Source organism: Anomalospiza imberbis, chromosome 23 (assembly GCF_031753505.1).
Source record: "Anomalospiza imberbis isolate Cuckoo-Finch-1a 21T00152 chromosome 23, ASM3175350v1, whole genome shotgun sequence".
Lineage (NCBI taxonomy): Eukaryota > Metazoa > Chordata > Aves > Passeriformes > Viduidae > Anomalospiza > Anomalospiza imberbis.
Window position 1 is genome coordinate 7,423,452 of NC_089703.1, and position 24,143 is coordinate 7,447,594.

At 53.1% G+C, this 24,143-nt stretch overlaps 2 protein-coding genes across 4 annotated transcripts in view; both read right to left on the reverse strand.

Annotated features, from left to right (window-relative positions):
* Positions 1-24,143, reverse strand: part of ENO1 (enolase 1) — a 129,698-nt gene that overhangs the window by 42,797 nt on the left and 62,758 nt on the right. Inside the window, exon 1 of one of the 3 annotated variants that reach the window (XM_068171500.1) lies at positions 22,002-22,008. The exons of the other annotated variants lie outside the window; for them this stretch is intronic. The gene's annotated coding sequence lies outside the window, so the exon portion shown is untranslated. Of the gene's footprint in view, positions 1-22,001; positions 22,009-24,143 lie in introns of those variants that run through there. 3 annotated transcript variants of the gene reach the window in all.
* On the reverse strand, positions 2,875-13,676 carry GPR157 (G protein-coupled receptor 157). The gene is made up of 5 exons (XM_068171505.1): positions 13,264-13,676; positions 7,885-8,098; positions 6,513-6,707; positions 5,797-6,077; positions 2,875-2,954 (listed from the first exon to the last, which is right to left on the reverse strand). The coding sequence occupies exons 1-4, from the start codon at positions 13,638-13,640 to the stop codon at positions 5,832-5,834; spliced, it is 1,032 nt and encodes a 343-aa protein (XP_068027606.1). The 5' UTR covers positions 13,641-13,676; the 3' UTR covers positions 2,875-2,954; positions 5,797-5,831.

Genomic DNA, 24,143 nt, shown 5'->3' on the forward strand with positions numbered 1-24,143 from the left:
CAGATGTTCTTTTACCAGATCCTGTCTCAAACAGAGGTGCTGCCCAGTGAGAACCTCATCTCTCCAAGGAGAAGAGGCAGACTTTCACCAAAGCTGTAAAATGAGCCAATTTCCCCCGATATCTGGACATATGGACAAGGAGAGTCCATGGAGCTGCAGCTGCTGGGCGCTGGGGGTGGGACAGCCAGAGGCATTGCCCAGCAGCTGTGGCATCAGGGAACACGGGCAGCAGCCCTGGCAACGGAGGGTGTTTGTCCCGAGCCACAGCACTGCAGCTGAACCCCATTAATCCCCCTGCACACAAACTGGCCAAAATGCTGCTCCTTGTCCTACCTTGCAGGGACCAGCTGGCTCAGGCACTCCAGCACTCCTCAGAGCTCGTCCTCCCAGAGCTGTGGCCGTGTCTCTTCCAGAGCACCCGAGTTCCTTTGCCTCTCCATGCAAGAGGTGCACCACGTGCTGCTGGCTCTCTGTTAACCTCCTCTGTTACGGGATTGCTCCAAGAGCCCAGGACCTGGTTAATCATCCACTACAACTCCAGAGTTTATCAGAGAAATGCAAAGTTCATAGGCAGCCGCATAAACTAGAACAAAACCTGCTCTTTATTGGTCTGTCTATTTTTATCAGCCAGTTCAGAAAAAAGGCGTCTCTTGAGCAACACCTCTTCTCCACGTGTCTTCTGGCTGGCTGCAGCATCTCCTCCTGCACATGGAAGCAGCATGCCCTGAAGCAGGAGGAAGAGCAGAGCCCTGTTGCTCTCAGTGTGGAGGAATTCAGTCCCCAGACTCCTTGGCTTTTCTCTTTTATTGCATTTCTTTTCAGTGAACAGCCTGAAGGCACTGTTCCCAGGTGGCCTGGTGGGGATCACGCTCCTGTGTCACAGCCCACAGCTCACTCAGCAGCTCCTGGTGTCCTCACCCTTACAGATCTTAAGCCAAGAGGGAAAATTCTGCCCCAGAGTTGGGGAAACTGCAAAGAGGACAAATTTCCATCATGGAATTCCAGTCCTTTAAAGGCAGTATCACCCTCTGGGAGCTCTTGGCAGAATAACAGCTGCTCTGACACTCAGCAAATACAGGGAAGGAGAATTCTCTATCATGGTCTTTAAACTCTGTTCCTGAACTTGAAGAAATAATCTTGAAACATACAGGAATCAAAGAGAACACACATGTTTGTCATCAAAACTCCTTCATCAGAGTAAATATTTGCTTATGGCAGCAGAACAGTTGGAATACTTTCCGAACACAGCAGGAGTGTGGCAACAACATCTCTGTGGTTGTAATTGGCACTGGGATGATCTTGGAAGAGGTTGGTGGAGGGAGACAGGATAGTAAATCAACTGCTTGGATTTTCAAAGCAATTGCAGGGGTGTGACATCTTCAGCAGCTGGGATCCTGTTGGACTTGGCAAAGGACAGAGCCAGGAACGAGCAGAGCTGATTTTACAGGCATTTTACAAGCACTATTTCCACTTCAGCTGCAGCACATCCCAAGTTTTACATCTGCTCTTCACCCCAGAGCACGTGTGCCTGGAGACTTCCACTCCGCTCCGTGTCCCCCCTGCCCTCACCCAGCTCATGGCAAGAGTTCCCCTGCAGGGAATGTGTGCAGGGATTTATTTACCCTCAGCCTAATGACCTGTGCTCAAGGCTGGATCCTATGAAACCCTGATATCTTTGGGGGGAAAAAAATGATTAATAGGGCAAACTTAGTTTGCAGGACAGTGAATGTGCTGGAGAAGGTCAGTGGTGAGCTCTAAAATGTGATGTTTGGGCAGGAGCTGGCAGCCAGCCCTGCTGCAGGGTGCTCATTGCAATGCCCACCCTGAGGAGACATCCCTCAGAATATATCCACGAGTGACACCTTCTCACCTGCATTTTGGGAAGGAATTGCATGTTCAGGCAAAGCTAATTCAATATTCTGGGCCCCTGAGCTACAACAGGACTTTAGGTGAAACAAGGATTTCAGAAATTAATGATCTGCTTGAAAATAAGCCATACACAGACCCTGCTTTATCAGCTTCCAAATGGCTTCCAGTCAAACACGGAGAGGGAGATTTGAGTGTGAACCCCAGCAACAGGAGGGACTCTGCAGGGAACAGCAGCAGAGCTGGGGCTCTGGGACCAAGAGCCAGACGAGATCCTGATTGTGCTGCACAAATGCAATGCTGGGCAGTGTCCTGGTAAAGAAACTGAGCTTTATTTTGTAAAAGTTGGAGAAAATAGTTTAAAAACGAGCAAGTGAGGAGCTGTGAATGAGGTAAAACGTTATCTCCAAATGGCACACAAAGCCCCAGCCCTTCCCCAGTCGGATCCAGCAGTCCCAAGGCACAGACAAAGCCCAGGAGCTCCGAGCTCTGAGCCAGGCACTGTGCTGCAGCTGTCCCTGCTGGAGCCTGGGGCACATCCCCACATCCCTGAGCACCGAGGGAGCCTGCAGGGCTCTGATTCCCTCAGGAGAACCCCCACTCTGCCACCACAAACCCCAGTGGGGACAGCCCCTAAACACCACGGAGGAGGGATAAACACCCAGAGGCACCATCCACCAGCACCACAAAATAAACATTATTTTGTCCCTGTTCAAGTGAAGAACAGAGCCAGGCTGGAGCCCCCGGGAGGGCTCCCACACCACGAGTGAAAGCCATGGCCAGGCCAGTCCTTCAGCAGCTCCTGGAGCTTTCCTGGCCCCGGGGTTAGTCCGGCTCAGAACTCACCACGCACCGGCCTCGGCAGGCAGAAAAGCGAGACCCCAAACAAGTGTTCGGCTTCCCAGCAGAGGGTGAGGCAAGGAGGGGAGATAAACTGGAGCGCAGTCTGTTCCAGAGGATCCTGACACAGCTGAGGAGCAGGGGCTGCGGGGTGAGTGAGGAACGGGACCTGTGCAGGGCTCAGCCTCTCCAGCGCCGCTTTCCCCGGGCTGCAGCTCCCTCTGTGGGGCTGTGCCACCACCCTGCACCTGCAGGAACAGTGACAGTCACTGCAGGGCTGTGCCACCACCCTGCAGGAGCAGTGACAGTCACTGCAGGGCTGTGCCACCACCCTGCACCTGCAGGAACAGTGACAGTCACTGCAGGGCTGTGCCACCACCCTGCACCTGCAGGAGCAGTGACTGTCACTGCAGGGCTGTGCCACCACCCTGCACCTGCAGGAACAGAGACAGTCACTGCAGGGCTGTGCCACCACCCTGCAGGAGCTGTGACAGTCACTGCAGGGCTGTGCCACCACCCTGCACCTGCAGGAACAGAGACAGTCACTGCAGGGCTGTGCCACCACCCTGCAGGAACAGTGACAGTCACTGCAGGGCTGTGCCACCACCCTGCACCTGCAGGAACAGTGACAGTCACTAAAGGGCTGTGCCACCACCCTGCACCTGCAGGAACAGAGACAGTCACTGCAGGGCTGTGCCACCACCCTGCAGGAGCTGTGACAGTCACTGCAGGGCTGTGCCACCACCCTGCACCTGCAGGAACAGAGACAGTCACTGCAGGGCTGTGCCACCACCCTGCAGGAACAGTGACAGTCACTGCAGGGCTGTGCCACCACCCTGCACCTGCAGGAACAGTGACAGTCACTAAAGGGCTGTGCCACCACCCTGCAGGAACAGTGACAGTCACTGCAGGGCTGTGCCACCACCCTGCACCTGCAGTGACAGTCACTGCAGGGCTGTGCCACCACCCTGCACCTGCAGGAGCAGTGACAGTCACTGCAGGGCTGTGCCACCACCCTGCAGGAACAGTGACAGTCACTGCAGGGCTGTGCCACCACCCTGCAGGAACAGTGACAGTCACTGCAGGGCTGTGCCACCACCCTGCACCTGCAGGAGCAGTGACAGTCACTGCAGGGCTGTGCCACCACCCTGCACCTGCAGGAACAGTGACAGTCACTGCAGGGCTGTGCCACCACCCTGCAGGAGCAGTGACAGTCACTGCAGGGCTGTGCCACCACCCTGCACCTGCAGGAACAGTGGCAGTCACTGCAGGGCTGTGCCACCACCCTGCACCTGCAGGAACAGTGGCAGTCACTGCAGGGCTGTGCCACCACCCTGCACCTGCAGGAACAGAGACAGTCACTGCAGGGCTGTGCCACCACCCTGCAGGAGCAGTGACAGTCACTGCAGGGCTGTGCCACCACCCTGCACCTGCAGGAACAGTGGCAGTCACTGCAGGGCTGTGCCACCACCCTGCACCTGCAGGAGCAGTGACAGTCACTGCAGGGCTGTGCCACCACCCTGCACCTGCAGGAACAGTGACAGTCACTGCAGGGCTGTGCCACCACCCTGCACCTGCAGGAACAGTGGCAGTCACTGCAGGGCTGTGCCACCACCCTGCACCGGCAGGAGCAGTGACAGTCACTGCAGGGCTGTGCCACCACCCTGCAGGAGCAGTGACAGTCACTGCAGGGCTGTGCCACCACCCTGCAGGAACAGTGACAGTCACTGCAGGGCTGTGCCACCACCCTGCACCTGCAGGAGCAGTGACAGTCACTGCAGGGCTGTGCCACCACCCTGCAGGAGCAGTGACAGTCACTGCAGGGCTGTGCCACCACCCTGCACCTGCAGGAACAGAGACAGTCACTGCAGGGCTGTGCCACCACCCTGCAGGAACAGTGACAGTCACTGCAGGGCTGTGCCACCACCCTGCACCTGCAGGAGCAGTGACAGTCACTGCAGGGCTGTGCCACCACCCTGCAGGAGCAGTGACAGTCACTGCAGGGCTGTGCCACCACCCTGCAGGAACAGTGACAGTCACTGCAGGGCTGTGCCACCACCCTGCACCTGCAGGAACAAGGCGTGCAGTGTGACATTCACACCCCTGGAGCTGGAAATGCAACCCAGGTCCATTCCTCCAAAAGCATTTCTCAAAGCTCTGCAATGGAAAAAGGTGAACTGAGGACATGGAATCTGTTTTGATTTTTTTTTGTGTTGGTTTTTCTGCTGTTTTGTCTTCCCCTTAAGCCAAGTTGGTGACAATTCTACTTTGTCTCTTCAGGGCTGGCTCCAAAAAAACCTGAACACAGCACGATACTAAGTCTCATAAAATTTAAACATTTCTATCCTACCTTTCTGCAAGAAGTTTAACACATCTCCTCTTTCCAAGCCTTGTGGGACTCACAAGAGGTTGAGCTATCAAGGTTCCTATTTAGCTTTCAGAAGTTTCTAAAAGCCTTTTGAAAGGAGAAAAAACAACTCCTGAAGTCATCTATGGCACAGATAAGATGCTTCCATCTACCTTTCAAAGACTCCAGGGAGGCTGAAGAGCAGAGCCATTCAGCGGCCCCATGAAATGGGCTCATGAGTGTTTACACAGCCTGTGCACATTAGGGTTTAAATATACTAATATAATTATAAAGTGAATGCTTCAGGAAAGAGCAGGAGTCACCTCTGCCCACAGAGGCATCCCCTTGTGGGGAGAACTTGGGGCACCAAAGAGCTGATCTGTGCAGTACTGACGAAATGTGTGTGCACGTGGCACTTCACACCAACAAGAGCCACCAGTTCCTCTTCAGCTCTGCCTGGTGCCCCGCTCCTGTGGGCCAGACAGCCCTGCAGCCCAGTTCCTCCTTTCACAGGCAGCTCTGTAAGCGGTTTGGGAGCGTGACGGGGCTGCAGAGTCAGACAGGGAACCCCCAGAGCAGCAGCAGAACCCCCCTGTGACTGCTCCCTGTCCCTGCTGCCTGTCCCCTGTGACTGCCCCCTTGTCCCTGTCCCCTGTCCCTGCTCCCCTGTCCCTGTCCCTGCTCCCAGCCCTCCCATGGGAGCACAGGCAGGGCAGGAGGAAAGGCTCGCTCTGGAATTTTACCATGAGAGAAGGAATCAGCAGCAGCCAGGGCCAGCTCAGGTGCTGGGGAGCAGCGGCTTCGTCTGCCCGGGGCCGGGCACGTCCTTGTCCTTGTCCTTGTCCTTGTCCCTGTCCCTGTGGGGCTGCGGGCGCTGCCAGGAGCTGGGGGATCCCTGGCCAGGCCAGGCCAGCTGGCCACAGTGGCCACAGCAGAGCAGGGCCAGCAGCCGGGCCCGCACCACCCGCGTGCACAGCACGAACATGATGCAGTTGGCTCCTCCTTGGAACGTGTTCCCAATTCCCTGCAAGGGCAGGAGAGGAATCACCCAGGGCTGCTCCCACAGGCACCCCCAGGGAACAGCAAACACCGAGTCAGGGGAAAATGAGCTGGTTTTCTCCCAGAAAGCCCCCAAAAGCAGGCCGGGGGGCTGTTGTGTGCTGGCACTGGTGGAGGGCAGGCGCAGGCTGAGCCCTGCTGGAGGACGGACACCCAACATTCCCGCAGTGCTGGGTGTCACCCTGTCCATCCCTGCCAGTGCAGCTTTCCTCTGCAGCCACTAGATGCTGCTGGAACAGCTCCTGCCGCGTTTCTGTCTCTGCCGCAGCACTGCTGCTGCCCAGGCATCACCTGCGGGCAGCAGGTGCTCTTGCAACGCTCCCTCCCACCAGAAAAAGACACTGGGAGCACCAAATCTGACCTGCCCAGCCCCGGGATGCATCTCCCGGCAAACACTCACGTGCAGGACAACCAGGACGGGGTTCTGCACGGCGGGGGAGCCGCAGAGGGTCAGCACGAAGCGCACCGTGCTCCAGATGCGGAGGAAGATGAAGATGACGGGGATGAGGATCAGCTTCTTGTCTGCCACGCTGGCGCGGGGCTGCAGGGCAGGGGCTCCGGGCAGGATGGGGCGATACTCGGAGAGCGCGGCGTGCTGCAGGAGAGGGGACGGGGACGGGGGCCTGAGCAGGAGCCTGCAGACATGGGACAGCTCCAGGGCTCCTTCCCAGAGCCAAGGAGTCCCTCAGGAGGGGAGCAGGCGCGGCGAAGAGCAGCAGCCACGCTCTGCCTTTGGGAACATTCCTGCTGAAGGCAAGCAGCGGCACTGCTCCCTGTGCTGCTCCAAAGCCGACGGGAGAACGGGGCCAGCTGCCCCCAGCAGTGCTCCCAGCAGTGGGGAGGGACAGCAGCGTGCCCAGCATTCCCTGGCAGAGGCAGGAGCCCGGGTCAGGTTTCCAGGAGGTCACGCTGCTCTCCCTGCCCAGGCTGGGACACCGTGTCCTGCCTGCTGCACGCCAGGTGATGCTGACAGGCACCAGCAAACCCTCCCCAGCTCTGCTCCCCTTCCCTTCCCTTCCCTTCCCTTCCCAGGACGCTCGGGGCTGCTGAAAATCGCCTGATTCTTCCAAATCATCTGCAGGATCCTGCCCTAACCAGGGCTGTGTTCATCCCCACCAGCACCACAACTGCACCACAGGCAGAGGCAGAAATTTCCAGGACATCTACCCACACGTGGGGCTTTTTTCCCTAACCCAGCTCAGAGAGAAAATTAATCTCCGGGTGCAGCTCCTTGTGCCACTCTCATCTGGATTTGTCTGTTGTGCAAATGCTGTCCTAGATGCCTGGATTCTGTGTGTTCACAAGGAACAGCACCAACTGAAGCTCTGAATTCCAAACCCTGCTAGGACAGGGAGTCTCCTGTATGGTGCCCAGAGCCATCCAGTGCCTGGACTCCCAAATGGAGCTTTGAGCTGCCAGTACAAAATAACATTCACAAACACATAATATCATTGGAAACACTAAAAGGACTGAGGCTTGAGAATTCCAATCTTGGTACAAGTGGAACTGCAGAAAACTGATTAAAGCTGAATTTGTCCTCACATTCTGTTTCAATTCCTACTGTAGCATTTTCCTCATGAACATCCCACAACCCCTGCTCGTTTTCAAAGGGCTTTTACATTCTGCTTGTGCTAAGTCACGGTGTGATGGTGCTGCTGGATCAGGGCACTGCTTCTCCCAGGGACATTTCAGTGTCACGAAGCACTCCTGCCTGAACAAGGAGCAAGAAATGCAGAGCGTGGGGGGATGGAATCACCCAGCAAAATACTCACTGCTCTGTTAATGTGCTTCTTGATGAGGATGTAGAGCACTGGCAGGGTGACATAGGCCAGGATCTCCCAGACCTTCCCTGTCAGCAGCATCCACAGGAGCCGATCCTCAGCATCCAGGTTGACCCAGCACCAGCCCACAGAAACATTGGAGGCGTCGTAGCCAATCTTCTTCAGAGCCACAGCGGCCACCGTGATGGCCAGGGGGACACCCCAGCTGAGAGGGGACACAGAGAATGGGGTTAAGCCAGGAACATCCTCAGCTGAGCCCCCCACACCTCAGGAAATGGGTGGCAGACCCAGGGATTCTCCCCCAGACGGGATTCCAGTGCTTATCCCAGACCAGCAGCACTGCTGCACCAGGTGAGGGGAAGTGGCCAGCAGGCTCTGGGCAGTGAATGATCCAGGACTGCAAATCCACCTCCTGGGGACCCTTGGTGGGAGTGTGAGCCAGCCCTGAGGGCAGAGGTGCAGGGATGTGCTGCACTCTGAGCTGGCCCTCCCAGCAGGCTCAGGGTGCAGCCAGGGCAGCAGGACCCATCCCACCTCCTGCCCTTCTCCACTCCCTCCTGGACACAGGGAGATGGAGGATTTGCCAAGGCCAGGGCATTGTAAAATGTGATTTTCCTGCAGGACCCAGCCAGCTGATCCCGAGCTTTTGGAGCACAAGCAGCCAAGTCCCACCTTCTGATTCCAAAGTGAAACTCTGCACACAAAGCAATCCACACCTTCATTCTGTGGTTTGTTTGCTTGCTTTGCTTTTAAGTGGAGATGTAGTCAGCATTTTGGGAGCAAAAATATGATTTCTGAAGGACAAAGAACCAGGGAAAAGTACTGGTAGTAACAGCAAAAAGCTAGGAAAGCAGAGGAGCCACATCCACATAACTTGGACCTGTGACTTTGGCTTCTCACTTGATGGCAGAGACAAATACAGGGAAGCCTTTAGAAGAAAAATAACTGTGGTGACACACTTGAATGAAGTCACTCAGCAGCTTGGGCTGCCCACAAGAAACCACGAGGAAGAACAGAGAAATCCCACCAGCCCAAACAAAAATTCCAGCACAAGAGTGCCCTGCATCCAGCTGAGTGTGTCACCTGCCCTCCCCACGGCCACCCCGCAGAGAGGGACAGGGGCTCAGGCTGGGCTTCCAGCACAACCCTCCTGCTCTCCCCAGGTGCACAGAAAACAAATCCATGACTGTCTGCTCTCAGTCTTCCACTGACAGCCTGGAGCAGCTGCAGGGAGCATGGAAAGGATCTTGCCCCCAAAAATCAGACACACCAGACCAGGTAGGCAAACAGCAGTTGCCTTGACCAGATTATCTGAAACACCATAGCCCTACTGCAGAACCAGAGATAATCCCAGGATATTCGATTTCAAAAATACCCCATTTCCTACTCTTAAATAATGTCTGGATTCACCTACTCACAAAATAAGCAAATATAAATATAAGGCTGTAAAAAAACTTAGAGTCAACTCTCCAGCCCGTTTAGAACATTTTGTCTCAGGGTTCAGCTCAGAACAGGCAGTGCTATTCCAAGCCAGTGCTGTTATTTAAGGACAGTTGTGCTGCAGGAAGCCCTCCCCACTCTGTTATCAGAGCAGACTTCTAAAAACATCCCAAACGTCACCACCACCATGAAAGCTTCCACACAATTCAGGAGTCCTTTCGGTAAAACTGGTGATTTCTCAGAAAACAACTGCAAATGCAAAGACATTCCATTCTCAGCACTCCTGCAAGAACTGAGCACTAAGGTAGAGAATTCAAGAGAAATGGCACTTCCTTAAAGAAACCATGTAAAGGCATGAAGGCAGCAAGAAAAAGGAACTGGATTAAGAAACTCATTTGCCTAAATAATGATCTCGTCAGTGAGCTGAAACGGCAAAAGAATGACGATAAAACCAGGTCAAATGATGGTGTGTGGATGTAAGACAGGACAGTGTAAGTACAGGCACAGAGAGGCCACAGGAGGAAATAACTCCCCCCTGAGAAAGGGACTTAAAAACCTTCAGGAGATAACTGGTGAAAGGAAGAATAAAACTGCTGCATTAAGAGGAAGTTAATCTTCACTGGAATAGCATTCTGGGATCAGATGGATATTTACCACTAACACCAGGCAAAAGGATTACCAACAAAGTGAAATTAGAGAGGACCTAGGAAGGAACCAGGCACTTCTGTGAAGTTCAGCTCCATTTTAGCAGGCTGGAAAGGAGAACTGAGACTGGTGATTCAGTTGTTCTTCAGAGCTCCAGAGTGACAGATTCAGGAGGGCTGCCAAATGTCAATGCTTTTACTGAACTAGGAGAGTGAAGGAACTGAAGAATCAGGACAGATCATCACCCAAGGTGTGTGTAAGGACTGGAATCAAAAGGATCCAAGATAACAGAGAAGCAGAAACGTTCCTCCGAGCCCCAGAGAGCAATTCTGTAGGCTGGGCCTCTCCACAGCACACCTGGATGCAAACAGTGTGGGAGAGAAGGGAAGATGACTCCTCCTTCCTGCAAAAAGGCTGGAAATCCAACCTGTAACACAGACACAGCAGTACTTACTCCTCCAAAACAGCTCCTGGTGATCTATGAATAAAAAAAAAAATCATCCATCCCAGCAGATTTTTGCACAGCCACACCAAAACAAGGCAAGGTGAACACCCTTCAGCAGTGTTCAGCTCGACTTGCCCTGGTTTTCTGGGGTCAGATTGCCCAACAACCACGTTCTGATTTATGCTGCACAGCTTTTTCCCCCCGGAGGTGATTTGCTGTCACCTGCCTGCACAGGCTAGACAAGGAGCCATCCTGCAGGCAGTTCCTTCTGGGGACAGGAATTTTTACTCTGTAAGGAGGGAAAAATCAGGCTCCTGGATATCCCAGGCAGGTCCAGGAAGGAGCTCTGAGCACACATTGTAACCAGAACTCCAAATCTGCCCAAATTCAATCCTGCAGGAGGCAGCCCATGAAGGAGTGAGATCAGCAGTGCAGTAGTGCATGAAAGGACCCCAGGCACTCCATGGACACGAATAGATATGCATGGTTATAAATGTGTGTATATATATATATATATATAAAACATATATTTTAGTATATAAGCATGCATATGTTACAGCTTTTTTAAAAGTAAGTACATTTATGGCTATAATGGTCTGCACAGCCTGATCATGACATGAAAACCCTTCAGATGTTGTCAGCAATTGGTATCAAAAGCCAAGCAGGAAACAATCCCAAGGTGGGCTCTGCCTGGTCCATTCCTCACCCCGAGTTTGGATCAGCTTCTCTCACAACAAAGGTGATGTTTTCCAGCCAGATGACACCTGACACTTGGAAATTCAGAAGCAGTGAGGCAGCCTGGCCATTTGCACACTGGATGCCAGAACTCACATTTTGCAGCTACGCAAGTGTTTCCAAAGCTGGCTGTGGGCTTGTTTTCAAAGCTCATCTGAGCTCAACAGGTTTAAAACCAAAGCAGAGGCTGCAGCTCTCCAGCCTGGAATTGGTGGATGTGTTACCACAGGCATCCCTGTGGCACAAACCTGTCTGACGGGTCCGATCCACTGTGACATCCTCATTTCCCTCAGGAAAATTCCAGGTTCTGACTTCCAACATATATTTAGTCAGCTCCCTCTCCAAGCATTATGCCCAGAATTTAATTTCTCAGGTAACTACAAAAGTGCAGGGAAGGGAAGCAGGATGATGTGTCACGAGGGGATGGGCAGAGAACACGTCCTCACTTGTTGTCTCTGGCATTCCAGACAGATCATAAAGCAGAGGCAGCTTTGAGCACTGGCTCTGCACAGAACAGGAGGCATTTACAAAGCAGAACCTGATCACAGGTGCTCAACAGCCTTTAAATAGAGCAGATGGTGCTGATCAATAGCAAGGATTGAAGATGGCATTTCATTTTTATTGTAAAGAACCAAAAATAAAGGGAACAAATTCAGCCAGAAGCAGCTCAGTCTGAGCACCTCTCCCTCCGTGTCAGGGGTTAGAGCAATCTCTCTCCCAGGACTTTTAGAGTTTTTAGGGAGTGCACAGATTGCAGCCAGCACTGTTTCAGTGGCTCTGTTTCTCTCCACACTTGGTAGCTGATAAGGCTGAGGAGCGTTAAACAAGATGGAGAAACTGAAGCACAGACCAAAGCCACACAAGCAATTAGCAGACGGGAAAATTACAACTAGGCCAGATTTGCCCGAGCTCTTTGATGTGCCCGATGGAGCCACAATGCCCAGGAAGGAGTCAGACTTGGTTTTTATATCCATTAAGCAACACGTGGCTCTTTCGCAGCACCCTGTCCTCACCACAGCTCTCAGAGTGCAGCTCTCCATTTACTGGAGATGGAATAACAGAAATGCTGCTCCAGTGCCTCGTCCCAGCTTCAGCACCACCCTGGCGTGCCCAGGGCCACGTGCAGTCCCCTCAGCTCCTCACACAGCCCCTGCTGCCAAGCAGCAATTCCAGCAGGGCAAGAACTGAAGTTCAAAAACACTCAGAGTCTCTCTGGTCCATCCTCACCTGGACTCAGCTCTACTGCAATCATCTGCCAAACGATGCTATTTGAAACTAAAAGGTGTCAGAGATTTGACTAAGAAACCAAAGAAAATTCTCTACTTGTCCTGAGGACTTTTTTTTTTCCCCTTTTAAACCAGATCTCTCCTCCTATAATTTATTGCAAAAGTTTGGCAACACAGGGGACGAAAGGATCAGTGCTTTGCTCAGCGTGGACATAGCACATGATTCCACAAGCTCCAATTGCATAATGAAAGATTTACTAAACACGATGTGGAAAATCAGTGCCCTAAATAGCAGAAACTGAGACATAAAGCTACACTGTGGACTGGTTTGTCTTGCTTTCAATCAAACATGCCAAAACAACCTCCAGAGAGCTTCTCTAGCAGTTTCATCACTTGTGGGCAACATTTTCCCGTGAGTATGGAAATACAGCAACCTGCCTGGGCAGAGGGGAAGGATCCACAGAGCAGGCTGACAGGGAAGTTGGGGACCTGTGGAAACAGATCCCAAACACGGAAGCTTGGGCAGCAGCAGGCAGGTATCACAGACACAAGGTTTGTTATATTATTTCTAGAACATCAGCGCAGACTGCAGGGAAAGCAGAAGCCAGGATTTTCAGCCATTAGAACTTGCCAGAGATTTTTTCTAAGTGACCTTGAACAAAAAAACTTCAACTTTTCCACGTCGCCAACTCTTCACTTGGGAAGGGAAAGGGGGAACAAGCAGGGTGGTTAGTTAAAAGACAGCAAAACCCCTGTTCAAGAGGAATCCGAGGGGAATAGAGGAGAAGGAAAGCGCAGAGACTCAAGCGACACCCGAGGCTCCATCCTGGCGCAGGGTGGGGGTGCCCGGGGGTCCCAGCCGCAGCACACAGCACCCACCTCACGGCGTGGAAGCCCCAGAGCAAGCCCGTGCCCGTGGGCGAGCCCCTGACGATGGTCAGGTACAGGTAGAGGGCGATGGCCATGGTCCAGAAGAAGGAGCTGGTGTTGGCGAAGGTGGACAGGGCGCCCTGCAGGACGCAGTCCCACGAGGCGCGCTCGAAGTCCCGCAGCACCCCGTAGAAGTAGGAGAGGGCCGAGAGCAGGTCCGCCAGGGACAGGTGGAGCAGCAGCTGCCGCGGCCGCGTCCGCAGCTCCGGCCACTGCGCGTGGGTGCAGAGCAGCAGCGCGGAGCCCGCGCAGGACAGCGCGCACGACAGCAGCACGGCCCCGCGCTCCGCCGCGAACAAACGCGTGGGGGGCAGCGGGGCGGCCATGGCCCGGGGGACAGCGGGGACAGCGGGGGGACAGCGGGACGGAGCGGGGGGACAGCGGGGGGACAGCGGGATGGAGCGGGGGGACAGCGGGGACAGCGGGACGGAGCGGGGGGACAGCGGGGGGACAGCGGGATGGAGCGGGGGGACAGCGGGGACAGCGGGGGGACAGCGGGACGGAGCGGGGGGACAGCGGGATGGAGCGGGGGGACAGCGGGATGGAGCGGGGGGACAGCGAGGGGACAGCGGGATGGAGCGGGGGGACAGCGGGACGGAGCGGGACGGGAGAGGGACGGGAGCGAGGGGACAAGCGAGGGGACAAGCGAGGGGACAAGCGCGATGGAGCGGGGAGGACAGCGGGGGGACAGCGGGATGGAGTGGGGGGACAGCGGAGAGGAGCGAGGGGACAGCGAGGGGACAGCGAGGGAACAGCGGGATGGAGCGGGGGGACAGCGGGATGGAGTGGGGGGACAGCGGAGAGGAGCGAGGGGACAGCGAGGGGACAGCGAGGGGACAGCGGGATGGAGCCCCCCGGGACGGGCGCGCTCTGCCGGAGTGACCGGCCCGCCCTGGCCGCCCTGGCCGGAGCCCGGCACCGGCCGGGAAGGCAGCGCAGCAGCCGCAGGAGAGCCCCGGGAGCGGCGGGGCCCGGCCCGCCCCCGCCGTCATGTGAGGCCGGCCCGGCCCCCTCGCTGCCGAGGGAATCCCCACCGGGACCGGGACAAGGACCGGGACCGGGATCGGGACCGGGACAAGGACCGGGACCGGGACAAGGACCGGGACCGGGAGCCGCTCCCGCCGCGGCGCACGGAGCGCACCCACAGCGGCCCCGCAGCCCGGAAAATCCTTTTTCCTTTTTTTTTTTTTTTAATTTCAATCAAAAAACCCGCCCTGGCCGCCGGGGGCAGCGCGGCAGCAGGGAGCGAGACAGGAATAAACCCCTGGGTTGCTGTTGTCTCCTTCCTTCCCCGTGGACACCTCCTTCCCCAAGGACAGCACGCAGCTCTCCTCCCTGCTGAGCCAGAGCCACCGGGATTTACACACAGGTTGCTGCCTTTGAAAACAAGATCTTCTTTCAAGGTACCTTAATTACCACTCGGTTAAACTTCAGTCAAGCAGCCTTTACTTTTTTTGGAATTTATTTTGGAGCGTGATGCCTCCTGCATGTTCTTTATAGGAAAAGGAAGCTGCAGCAACGTGCATTTGCCCCACACACAATCTGATACCATCTGACCCCTCAAAAAAAAACCCACGAGACAAAGCTTTGTCAAGGCTGCATTCCCAGTTGTTGCTCTTACACATTCCTGGCTTCCTCCTGTTCCCTGGTTTCCCTTTTCCCCACTTTTATAGCACAAGCCCCACCTACCACAGACATCCAGACAAACCACGTCAGCAAACACCCTGCCTGGTGAGTGCTGCTTTTATTTTGGGTGATGGATGTGGCTCCACAACACAGCTTAATTAAGTCTTGCCAGATAGAGAACCAAGATAAATCCAGAACTTGCATTTCCACTGACTTGTGGCTGTGATTCAGATATTCCTTTCTCCTCAGTTCTAAAAAAAAGGTTCGTCAGGTCATCATAAATTGTTGAAATAAAAACCAGAGAAACGGATCTTTGCCTCAACAATCAGAAATAGGACAGGCAGAGGATTTTCTGCCGGGTCTCTCCCTGTTTTCTAAAATAGGGGTATGGGAAATTTGCACACAGAAGTCACCACTCAACAGCAGGCTATAGTGAGAGTTTGTGCTTCAAAACTGAGCGACAAAAGGCAAATTATTCTTACTAAAGATTCCCATCACCTTCCACTTTCTCAGCACCTCAACGTGTAAGACATTCAGCATCTCTGTGGCATTCCTGTCACCTGATGTTGTCACCTGCTCACTGCAGGGCAGGGGAGCAGCTGTCTGTTCCTCCTCCAGCCCCAAGGAATCTGCAGCTGCCCAGAGAACAGGAATATTTGGAGAGTGCCCAAAGACACATCTCAATTCAAAGGCAGCATTGTCTATAGCTCAGGAACAAAAATCTAAGGAAGTGGCTTGTCATATAGCAACGCACACAATGAAAATTTTCCTTTCTGAATTTCACCTTCAGATGCTTTTTACAGCATAGGGAGATAAAGCAACATGGTATTTGGTGAAAAGACACAGAAAATCTTTTTTTAATGACTGGAATTCACCCCACCAACTACTAAAAGAGCTTTCTGACACACAGGCTGCACTCTGCATCTTATAAAGCACTGGGTGAGCTGTAACTACATGAATTTACCTCCACTGTGAGACAGAAGGTACTGATATAACCTTCAAATTATTTTTTAAATGGCTTCAAGAAGAAGTTTTTACTTTGCCTTTGCAGCTGGGTAGGAAGCTGGGCTGAGGCACAGTTCTCCATTAACTGGGAACCTGGTCATGTGCCTTGGGGCTTTTAAGTGAAGATTAGGAGCTGAGACCCCACAGCACCTCTGCATATCACAGACAGTGCCTTCACAGGGCCTGCTGCTCTCCTGGATTTAGTGCCACATCAGTGAGACACTTTTATCAGAGATGAAGACACTCCACGGGAGAAGCACATGAGCAGAAGTTCTGCTCTGGCTCTGTTGTACTGCCCTGAAATGCTCAAAGCCCAGCTCTGGGCTGGCCAGGCAGGAGAGCCTGGGCTTCTCCTGAGCCATTAACACCGCCTCACATCCCAGCCTCTGCACCATTTATTTTGTTTGTTCCTGACAGCTGAGCCAAGAGAGCCGAGCTGCCTTCCCCCCTCACTGGAAGGGCAGGGATGGATCAACACCTCTGACCCCAGTGCCAGCACACCCAGGGTCCCAGCCAGCCCAGCACCCACAAGAGGCCACTGCTGGCCCAGGCCCAGGGATTATTGCTCTCCCACCACCGCTGTCCTGCTCCCACCAGCTCCTCCCCACCTCTGACAGAGGCAGGAGCCTCTAACAGCAGCAAAGGGACCTTGGCCACCTTTTCCTGTACCTGCCTCACGCCCTCAGCTCAGGCAGGACTTTCAGGTGGGAGCCTGGAAAAGCAGGCGAGTCCAGTTCCGTTGAACCCATTAAAAAAAAAAAAATTAAAAAGCAGATGAGCACTGCAATAACCAGAACCCCTCAATGTCTGCGTTCTCAAACACCACACAGCTGGTTCCAACCAAGGAAGCCAGGACAATTGCTTCTTACACTCCTTAGCACCTCAGGGCTAACAACAGCTAAGACACACAAGTCCCACCCTTCTCAGAGGAATCCAGAATGAAATGCATCCCGCACAACCTTCCCTGGCACAGGGAATTTTCCAGAAATCCATTTCCCACAGCCCCTCAGCACGCAGGGTTCGTGTGAGACCCCAGCCCGGAGGGAACAAACCTGAAACAGAGACCTGACTCCAGAACTGGAAGACAATTCAGAAAGAAAGCCAGCCAAGAGTTTTACCAGCACCTGGGCTCTTCATTTCCAGGAGAATGGGAGCATTTTCCTAGGTCACCACCTGATCCTCGGGGTCACTGCGTGGGCTGAAAGGAAAGCCAGGGGAGCAGGGCTCAGAGAAGGCTCCTGAGAGAGGGGAAAGCCCTCATGCTTGTCCTTTGTGGCTTTATCTAGCATGTGACAAAAAAAAAAAGTCTACATTTCTTGACACAGATTAAGGACCTAATCCTTGACTTCATTAACCCCTTCTCTTCCATTTTGGACAGACACTAATACGCACAGCTTTTGATACAGCACTGCTGAGAGACATCCAGGGCTGCTCAGAAAATTCCAGAATGATCACTCAGAGCCATCTCTCAACAGCTGCCCCCCTCCAGACACCTTTCTTCAAGGCGATTCAGCAGACTCAAGTAAAAAGCCCACAAGGAAATACATTCCCTGTGTGTCTACCACGAAAAAGGAGCAGCAGGGCAGGCAGGCAGTTAAAGAGGAGCAGACATTCCATCCACCCTGAATTCCAACAGCTCCCACTCTCCTCCAGGAGCCAGGTGTGCCACACAGCACAAGCCAGCGTGGGGGCAGTCCCACCCAAGGCACCCTCATGCCATCACAGTAACTGAAAATGAGGGAATTAAAGCTAGTTTTAGTTTATTCCACATCCTCTGGATACACTAACTGAAAACAAGTTGAATTCAAGCTATTTTAATTTATTCCCAGTCCTCTGGAAATGCCCTTTAACCAGACCAACACAAGAGGCAGCTCCTGGAGCAACAAACCTTCAGCTGTTGGCAGGCTCAGGGCGGGGATGGAGGAACAAACACGACCCTGGGAAAAGCTGCTGGGTGAGGCTGAGCCCGGGATTGAGTCTGTCCTGTCCCATGCCCAGAGGGACCCCCGAGCAGAGTCTGTACCCCACACACAGCCCCCGCCCAGAGCACACCCTCAGCGAGCCCAGGGCTTCTCTTCCAGCAAGCAGAGATGCTCAGTCATTTTAAACACTCCCGTTAGCATTAAAAAGTGTCTCGGGCTGCAGAGATGGCACAAGAATTCCAGCCAGCAGCTCTCAGAAGAAAAGCCACCAGCAATGAGGATTTTTTTTTTTTTTTTTGCAGGCAGAATGTAATTAGTGGCACTGCTGGAACCAAGCCAGCAGCAATCAATGGATTAAAGGATGCTCCAAGTGTTGTGATAGTTATTAAGTTCAAATTTAAATTAGGGGATTAATATGGGATATTCCTTCATGCTGCGGCTGTGTGGAGAAAAATAAAGATATTAATATTGGACATTCCCTAATGAAACAGAGCATGCCACCAACAAACATCAGAAGTTACATTTAAGAGCTGATCATAAGACCCAGCAGCCCAGACTCCAGCACAGAGGGAGGGGTGGCACTTTGGGAGAGGGCACTGGAAAGGGCATTTACACAGAGTGCAAAGAGGCTGCCCTGCAGTGATCTTCGTGGAACTTCCACTGATATTCTTCTAATATTCTCATTATCTACAATAGCATGGTGCACCATGGTAGGATTTTTGGGGTGCAGCTTTTAGTGCCAGTCGAACACCCTGTGCAAGGGAAAGGGCTGCCCACAGGCTGTGGGTTTAGCACAGGTGAGACACAAAAGCTGGTAATGAGAGCCTCAAGCTGGAAAGAAGTCATGATGCACATCAGCTGCCCTGAAGCCTCACTCCAGCTGTTTCACACAAGTGATTTGGAACAGAGAGAGTGCAAGGCAGCAAAAGGAGAGCTCTGCTGCAGGGAAAGGGTGCAACAGAGCCCTCCAGAGGCATTCGGGAAGGACAAAGAAAGAACAAAACTTGCAGCAGCGTGTTCATCTTCTCCTGTTGTTCCTCTCCTCTCTGAAGCAGTGACATCAGGCATCCCGTGGCACTCCTGCCATCAGCTGCAGCTCCTCAGAGACCCCTGGGCAGCATCCCAGCCCCGGGCCCGGGGGCAGGGGTGAGGCAAGCCCAACAATGTGCAGCACTTCTAGGGCAGTATACTTGCTGATTGCTTCCTTGACTATTGCTCACAACAACCAGCTAAGACACTGCCAAAGAAACACTCACAGCTGGCATCAAACAAGGGGGAGCTGGGGCAGGTGGGCTGAAATCCTCCTCTCTTCTCACTCACAGAGTCTGGGGACAAACAAAGAGTCAGGGAAGCAGCTGCAGCAGTACTGAAGAAAAAGCTTTCAAGGGAGAAGAGGCTCAAACTCATAAATCAACAGTTGTCCTGTCCCTTACCCCCAAGTCTTGGTTAGGGCCTCTAAAAATTACCAATATTAAAACATAAACACGGCTGACTTGTCTGTAATCTGTATTTATCTCAATGAGCTCCCAAGTCTCCCCCACCACCATTCAGGCAAGACAGTGGAACAATGAAGTGTTTCCAAATGCTGAATAGTTTAAGATACAAACCTGTTTAAAGTGGTGGTGTGGTCACTGCACTGCACGGGGGGCACACAGGCTGGACAGAAAGAGAATTCACTGGGAACACAAAGGAGAGAGGCACCAATGCTCACCTGTCCACTGAACTTTGCTGTCAGACACTGCAACAGCCTGGGGTGCACAAGGTCTGGGGTTATCCAGCATTCCTGCAGCCCTCAGCTCCTGGAAACACATGACTACGTGAGAAGACAACCTGCAGGACAGAGGAACTGTTACCCCTCTCCCCACAGCCTCAGAAGCAGGTGAGTGATTGCCCAAGGGCCTCTTGTGCAACACCCGAGTGCAAAGGTGCTGCCCAGGAGGAGCCCCGTGGCTTCCACCAGCCTCTGACTCCTGCCAGGGCCTCAGTGGCACACCACACCCGTGGATTCTCAGACATCTAAGCCTCCATCCCCCTCCCAATGCACCAAGTTTCAAATTCCAAAAGCTCCAGAATCTGGATGGTGTTTAGATAGCACGACAGAGCGAGCTGAGACTCTGGACTCTTGTTTGCTCTCACCCTGCTTTGCTCACAGTGAAATTACATTTCCTCTTGCACCCAGTTAGCAAAGCCTGCCATCCTGCAGAGAAAGGGGTGAGCACTTCAGGCTGCAGAGCAGATGTCAAGCGCCCACACCCCTGGCTCTCCCCAGGTCCCCAGCACGGTCAGGATCGGGGGGCAGATGTTTTTACAGCAGACACACAGTGATTAAAGACAGAGCAGCTGGGATTCTTGCAGAGTCCCTCGCACAGGATGGCAGAGCAGGTGCTGGGGACAGCTCTGTGTGACACCTGGGGCAGACAAAGGTGACACAAAGTGCTGTGACTGCCCATCCAACCTGCCAGGACCGCAGAGAGCAGCGACACCCCGCAGGCACTGCGAGGGCAGAGCCAGGGCTCCATCCCCAGGACACTGCACCAATTCATTAACAAGCACTTCTCGTCTGTGACCTTTTCACCCTGAGGAAAAAAGCAAACAGTTCTCAAACATCAGGACTAAGACCTGACAAGAGCACCCACCCGCCTGTCCTGCAAACACGTCCCCCTCTGAAGGAGCTGTCTTGTTTAAACACTGACCTCATCATCCCTCCAACACTTCCCATCAGGATCAGCACAAACCTGACTGTCTCAAAGGCAATTACCAGGTCAGGGACAAGCACAGCCATAGGAGAGCAAAACAATCTGGTGCAGAAGAGGAAGATCCTCTTCATCTGTCATCCTCCTTGGGGGACACAGGAGGCTGCAGAATTGCTGTTTTGGGAACTGTAAAACTTTCCTCTGAGCCACTAAAATCCAAGCATGACAGGGCCAGGGAAAGGGGAAAGATGTAATGGGCAACATCCTTGCAGCAAGATAACGACCCTGCTATTAATTTTTCAAATCATTTTAGCTCCCCTCTGCTGCTTGCTACCTCTAAGAATCCCCAGTGCTTTAGGAAAGGAGAAAAATAAATTCACAAGCACAATTTAAAGAGGTGCCACTCAAAGTTTACATGGTCACAATTTGTTGAATTTTCCATTTAAGGGCTCCATTTGCCCCAAAATGACGATTTTCTCTTTAGAGAAAAGATAACACATGAACTGTGGGTGTTGGGGTGCTTTACCTGGAGAGAGGTGCCCCAGCCTGCAGAAATCACAGCAACTCCCCCCTACCTGCTGGGAAAGGTGGCTGGATGCCAGCTCATGCTGAATCTCACTGTGGGGGTGACAAAGCAGCAGGAAAAAGCTGTTTGGTGGATCATGTAACAGTGAATTAGCCTGTGAAGAAATCCTCACTGTAAAACAACAAGCTGAGGGGTGTGGAAGGTGGAAAAACTCTCCTGTTACAGAAATTCTGCATTCCAAGAAACGTAAAAGGTCCTGTCAGGTAAGATCTGCAGCAATCACTTTGTCAGCACAGAAATATGCGATACCACAAGCTTCATTTAATCAAGCACATTTGTTTCAGCTCATTCCCAGCATCGTGTCTTCCTCCTGCTGTCAACAAGTGGAGTTTTACGCCCTGACCTTACTCTCAGGTTAGTGCTGTATTATCCCACCTTCTCCTGCAATATCCCACCAAATCATCCAAAAATGCTTCTGGGCTTTGACTCCTGGCAATGCTTATTGAGCCCTGTTATTATTGTATTCTTCCTCCACGCTCCCCACAGCATCCTAACTCCCCAGATACGAGACAGCAACTTAACAACTCCTGTTGGCCTTTCTTTAATTAACCACACGGCACAAACTTCCCCTAAGAGATGAATTGACACTCCCCAGAGAGGAGAGCGATTTACCAGTTCCCTCCAGGGCTGTGACAGGAGCTGGTCCAGCTGAGCAGCCCCTGAGGTCCACCTGGAGGCCCAGGTGACCCCACCTTCCTGCTCCAGGTGATGGCACGCTCCTGCTCCGAGGCAGGAAGGGGAGCAGAGGCTCCGGGAGGTGCAGGCACCTGAGCTCCCAGCACACCTGGGCAGTTCCACCCTCTGATGGGGCTGTGGCTCCTCCCAGCACTGCCACCACTCCCAGGCCGAGCTCAGGCTGGAAATGGGGCAGCACCTGGGGAAATGGGACAACACCTTTGCCCTGAGCCACAGGCGGCTGAGAACAAAAACTCCACACTTTGCTTTCCACATTCTAGGAAATCCTGTTCTTCCCCTTGCAGTAACAACGAGTAACAGAACTTTCATCACTTTTTTTCCACCCTCTTCTCTCCCAAATGAGATCAGGGATGTCCAGCAGCAACGTCCTAAGCTCTGACTGCAAGGCTTTTAAAGCAGCCTTGTCTCAGTGACCACAAGAGCACCTTTGTGCCATCCAGAATGCATTTCACACCTTAGTGCATGGACTTAGTGCATGTTCTCTTCCCTTTACACCACTCCCTCCCTGTATCTCAGCTAACTTAGATAAAACACACAGACTGAGCCCAAAGGTTTAAGCAGAAGCCAAAATGTTCTGCCAAAGCTGCTCTGTGGTCACTTGTCAGACACCATAGACACCAGCTCTGCCCATATTGACTCTGGAGAAGGTCTTTGAGGAGCCCACCCCATCAGCTCCCAGCTCCACCAGCAGCTGAGCAGAGCTGTTAATTGCCAGAGCTGTTAATTGTGGTGCAGACACGGCCCAGACACCAGCACACTCTGGGCTGTGAGCAGAGCCTGCTGCCAGCCCAGCCCAGCCCGGCTGCAGGGATGCTCCTGCAGGCAAAGCTGCCCCTGCTCCTTCCTGCCAGCCCCGCTCTGCAGAGCCAGGACAGCCCGAGGACAGCAGGCTGAGGGATTCTGCTGATTCAGGAGCTCGGAACAGCCTGGGCAGAGTCCAGACCGCTGCAGCCAGGGAGAGCCGTGACTCATTAACCCAGCACTGCGCAGGTTAGGCTGGGCTCAGGAGCCAGGCTGGGCTCTCAGCATCCCATCCCTGCTCCAGCTTGTCAGCCCTAACAGGAATCTGGGGGTTACAGCCGAGGTGGGCCTGGAAAAACAAGTTTATCCAAGTCAAGATGTTCCTGACCTAGCCCCCAGATCAGCCTGCTGGGACAGAGGATGCTGCCAGGCTGATCCAAAGCAGAGATTTTACTGCCACAGTGCCTCTGTTAACTTGTTAGGCTCAACCTTCTCCTTTAATCAGGACTTTGAGGGATCTCTGGAGAACCCTCTGGACATGCCTCTCTCCTTTCTTCCAAGGCCAGACCCACCCAATTTTACCTTTGTTACCTTCAGATGCTCCCACATCTTCCTCCCAGCCTGCTCCTGGCTACACCTCCCTAACAGAAAGGACCATCACCCCTGGGAGATGCATTTATCAGCTCCCCAGGAGTGCACTGCAATACTGCAGGCAAGGAAAGACTCCTGCACCTCAGCTGCTTCCCCTGTGGGGGTACAGCAGCAGACTTCCATCACCAGCGGGAACATCTGCAGGAAGGCTCCACAGAGAAGATTCCAACTCCATTTTCAGTAGCATACAATTTTTTAAGCTCTATTTTCTTACCAAAGCCTTCTCTGGTCCACTGGGTGCAGGATTCTTTTTTCAGGGGGAAGGCTGCTCCAGGCAGGCTGGGCATAGGTTGAATGCCTGGTCACTTCTCCCACAATGTATTCAAATGAAAGCAAGAAGAAATGTATAAAACTGAAAGCTGAATTAGATCCCCACTCTTGTATAAGCCCCTTCAGCTGAGTCTCTCTTTGGAAACAAAACAATGGCTCATGTGTTATGAACTTCTCTCCATTTGCATTAAGAAATGATCTGTACCAGTTCCTAGAAGATTACTGGTGGTTTACCTTCAAAATACAAGGAAACAGAGACTTGCCTGCAAAACTGACTGCTTTTGGAAACTCCAAAATACTCTGGCATATATAGAGCTAATAAAATATCAAACTGACTGTACAGATGAGAGGTAGGCTGCTTACAAATTAATGCATTTTATATCAGATATAAAGCAGGGGTGGGCCTGTCGTCAGAATAAAGGCAAAACAGAGCTTTCCTCCCCCATGTGAGCACTTGAGCTGTGTTATTTATCCTTTCAGCACAAAGGGAACTGGAGGCAACACACTGAGCCAGGTAGCAGCACTGGAAACAGGATGGAGAGGACAGCTTGTGCCAAGTGTGGCGGGAGAGGGGAGTAGCTGCCAGCTCCTCAGGAAGAATTAAGCATCCAGCTTTATGTTCCCCATGCAAACACTTGA

Coding starts and splice junctions, on each gene's coding strand:
- GPR157 (XM_068171505.1), bottom strand. CDS start 13,640: ATGGCCGCCCCGCTGCCCCCCACGCGTTTGTTCGCGGCGGAGCGCGGG. Junction 8,099..13,263: donor TGGGGCTTCCACGCCGTGAG/GTGGGTGCTGTG, acceptor GTCCCCTCTCAG/CTGGGGTGTCCCCCTGGCCA. Junction 6,708..7,884: donor AGAAGCACATTAACAGAGCA/GTGAGTATTTTG, acceptor CCTCTCCTGCAG/CACGCCGCGCTCTCCGAGTA.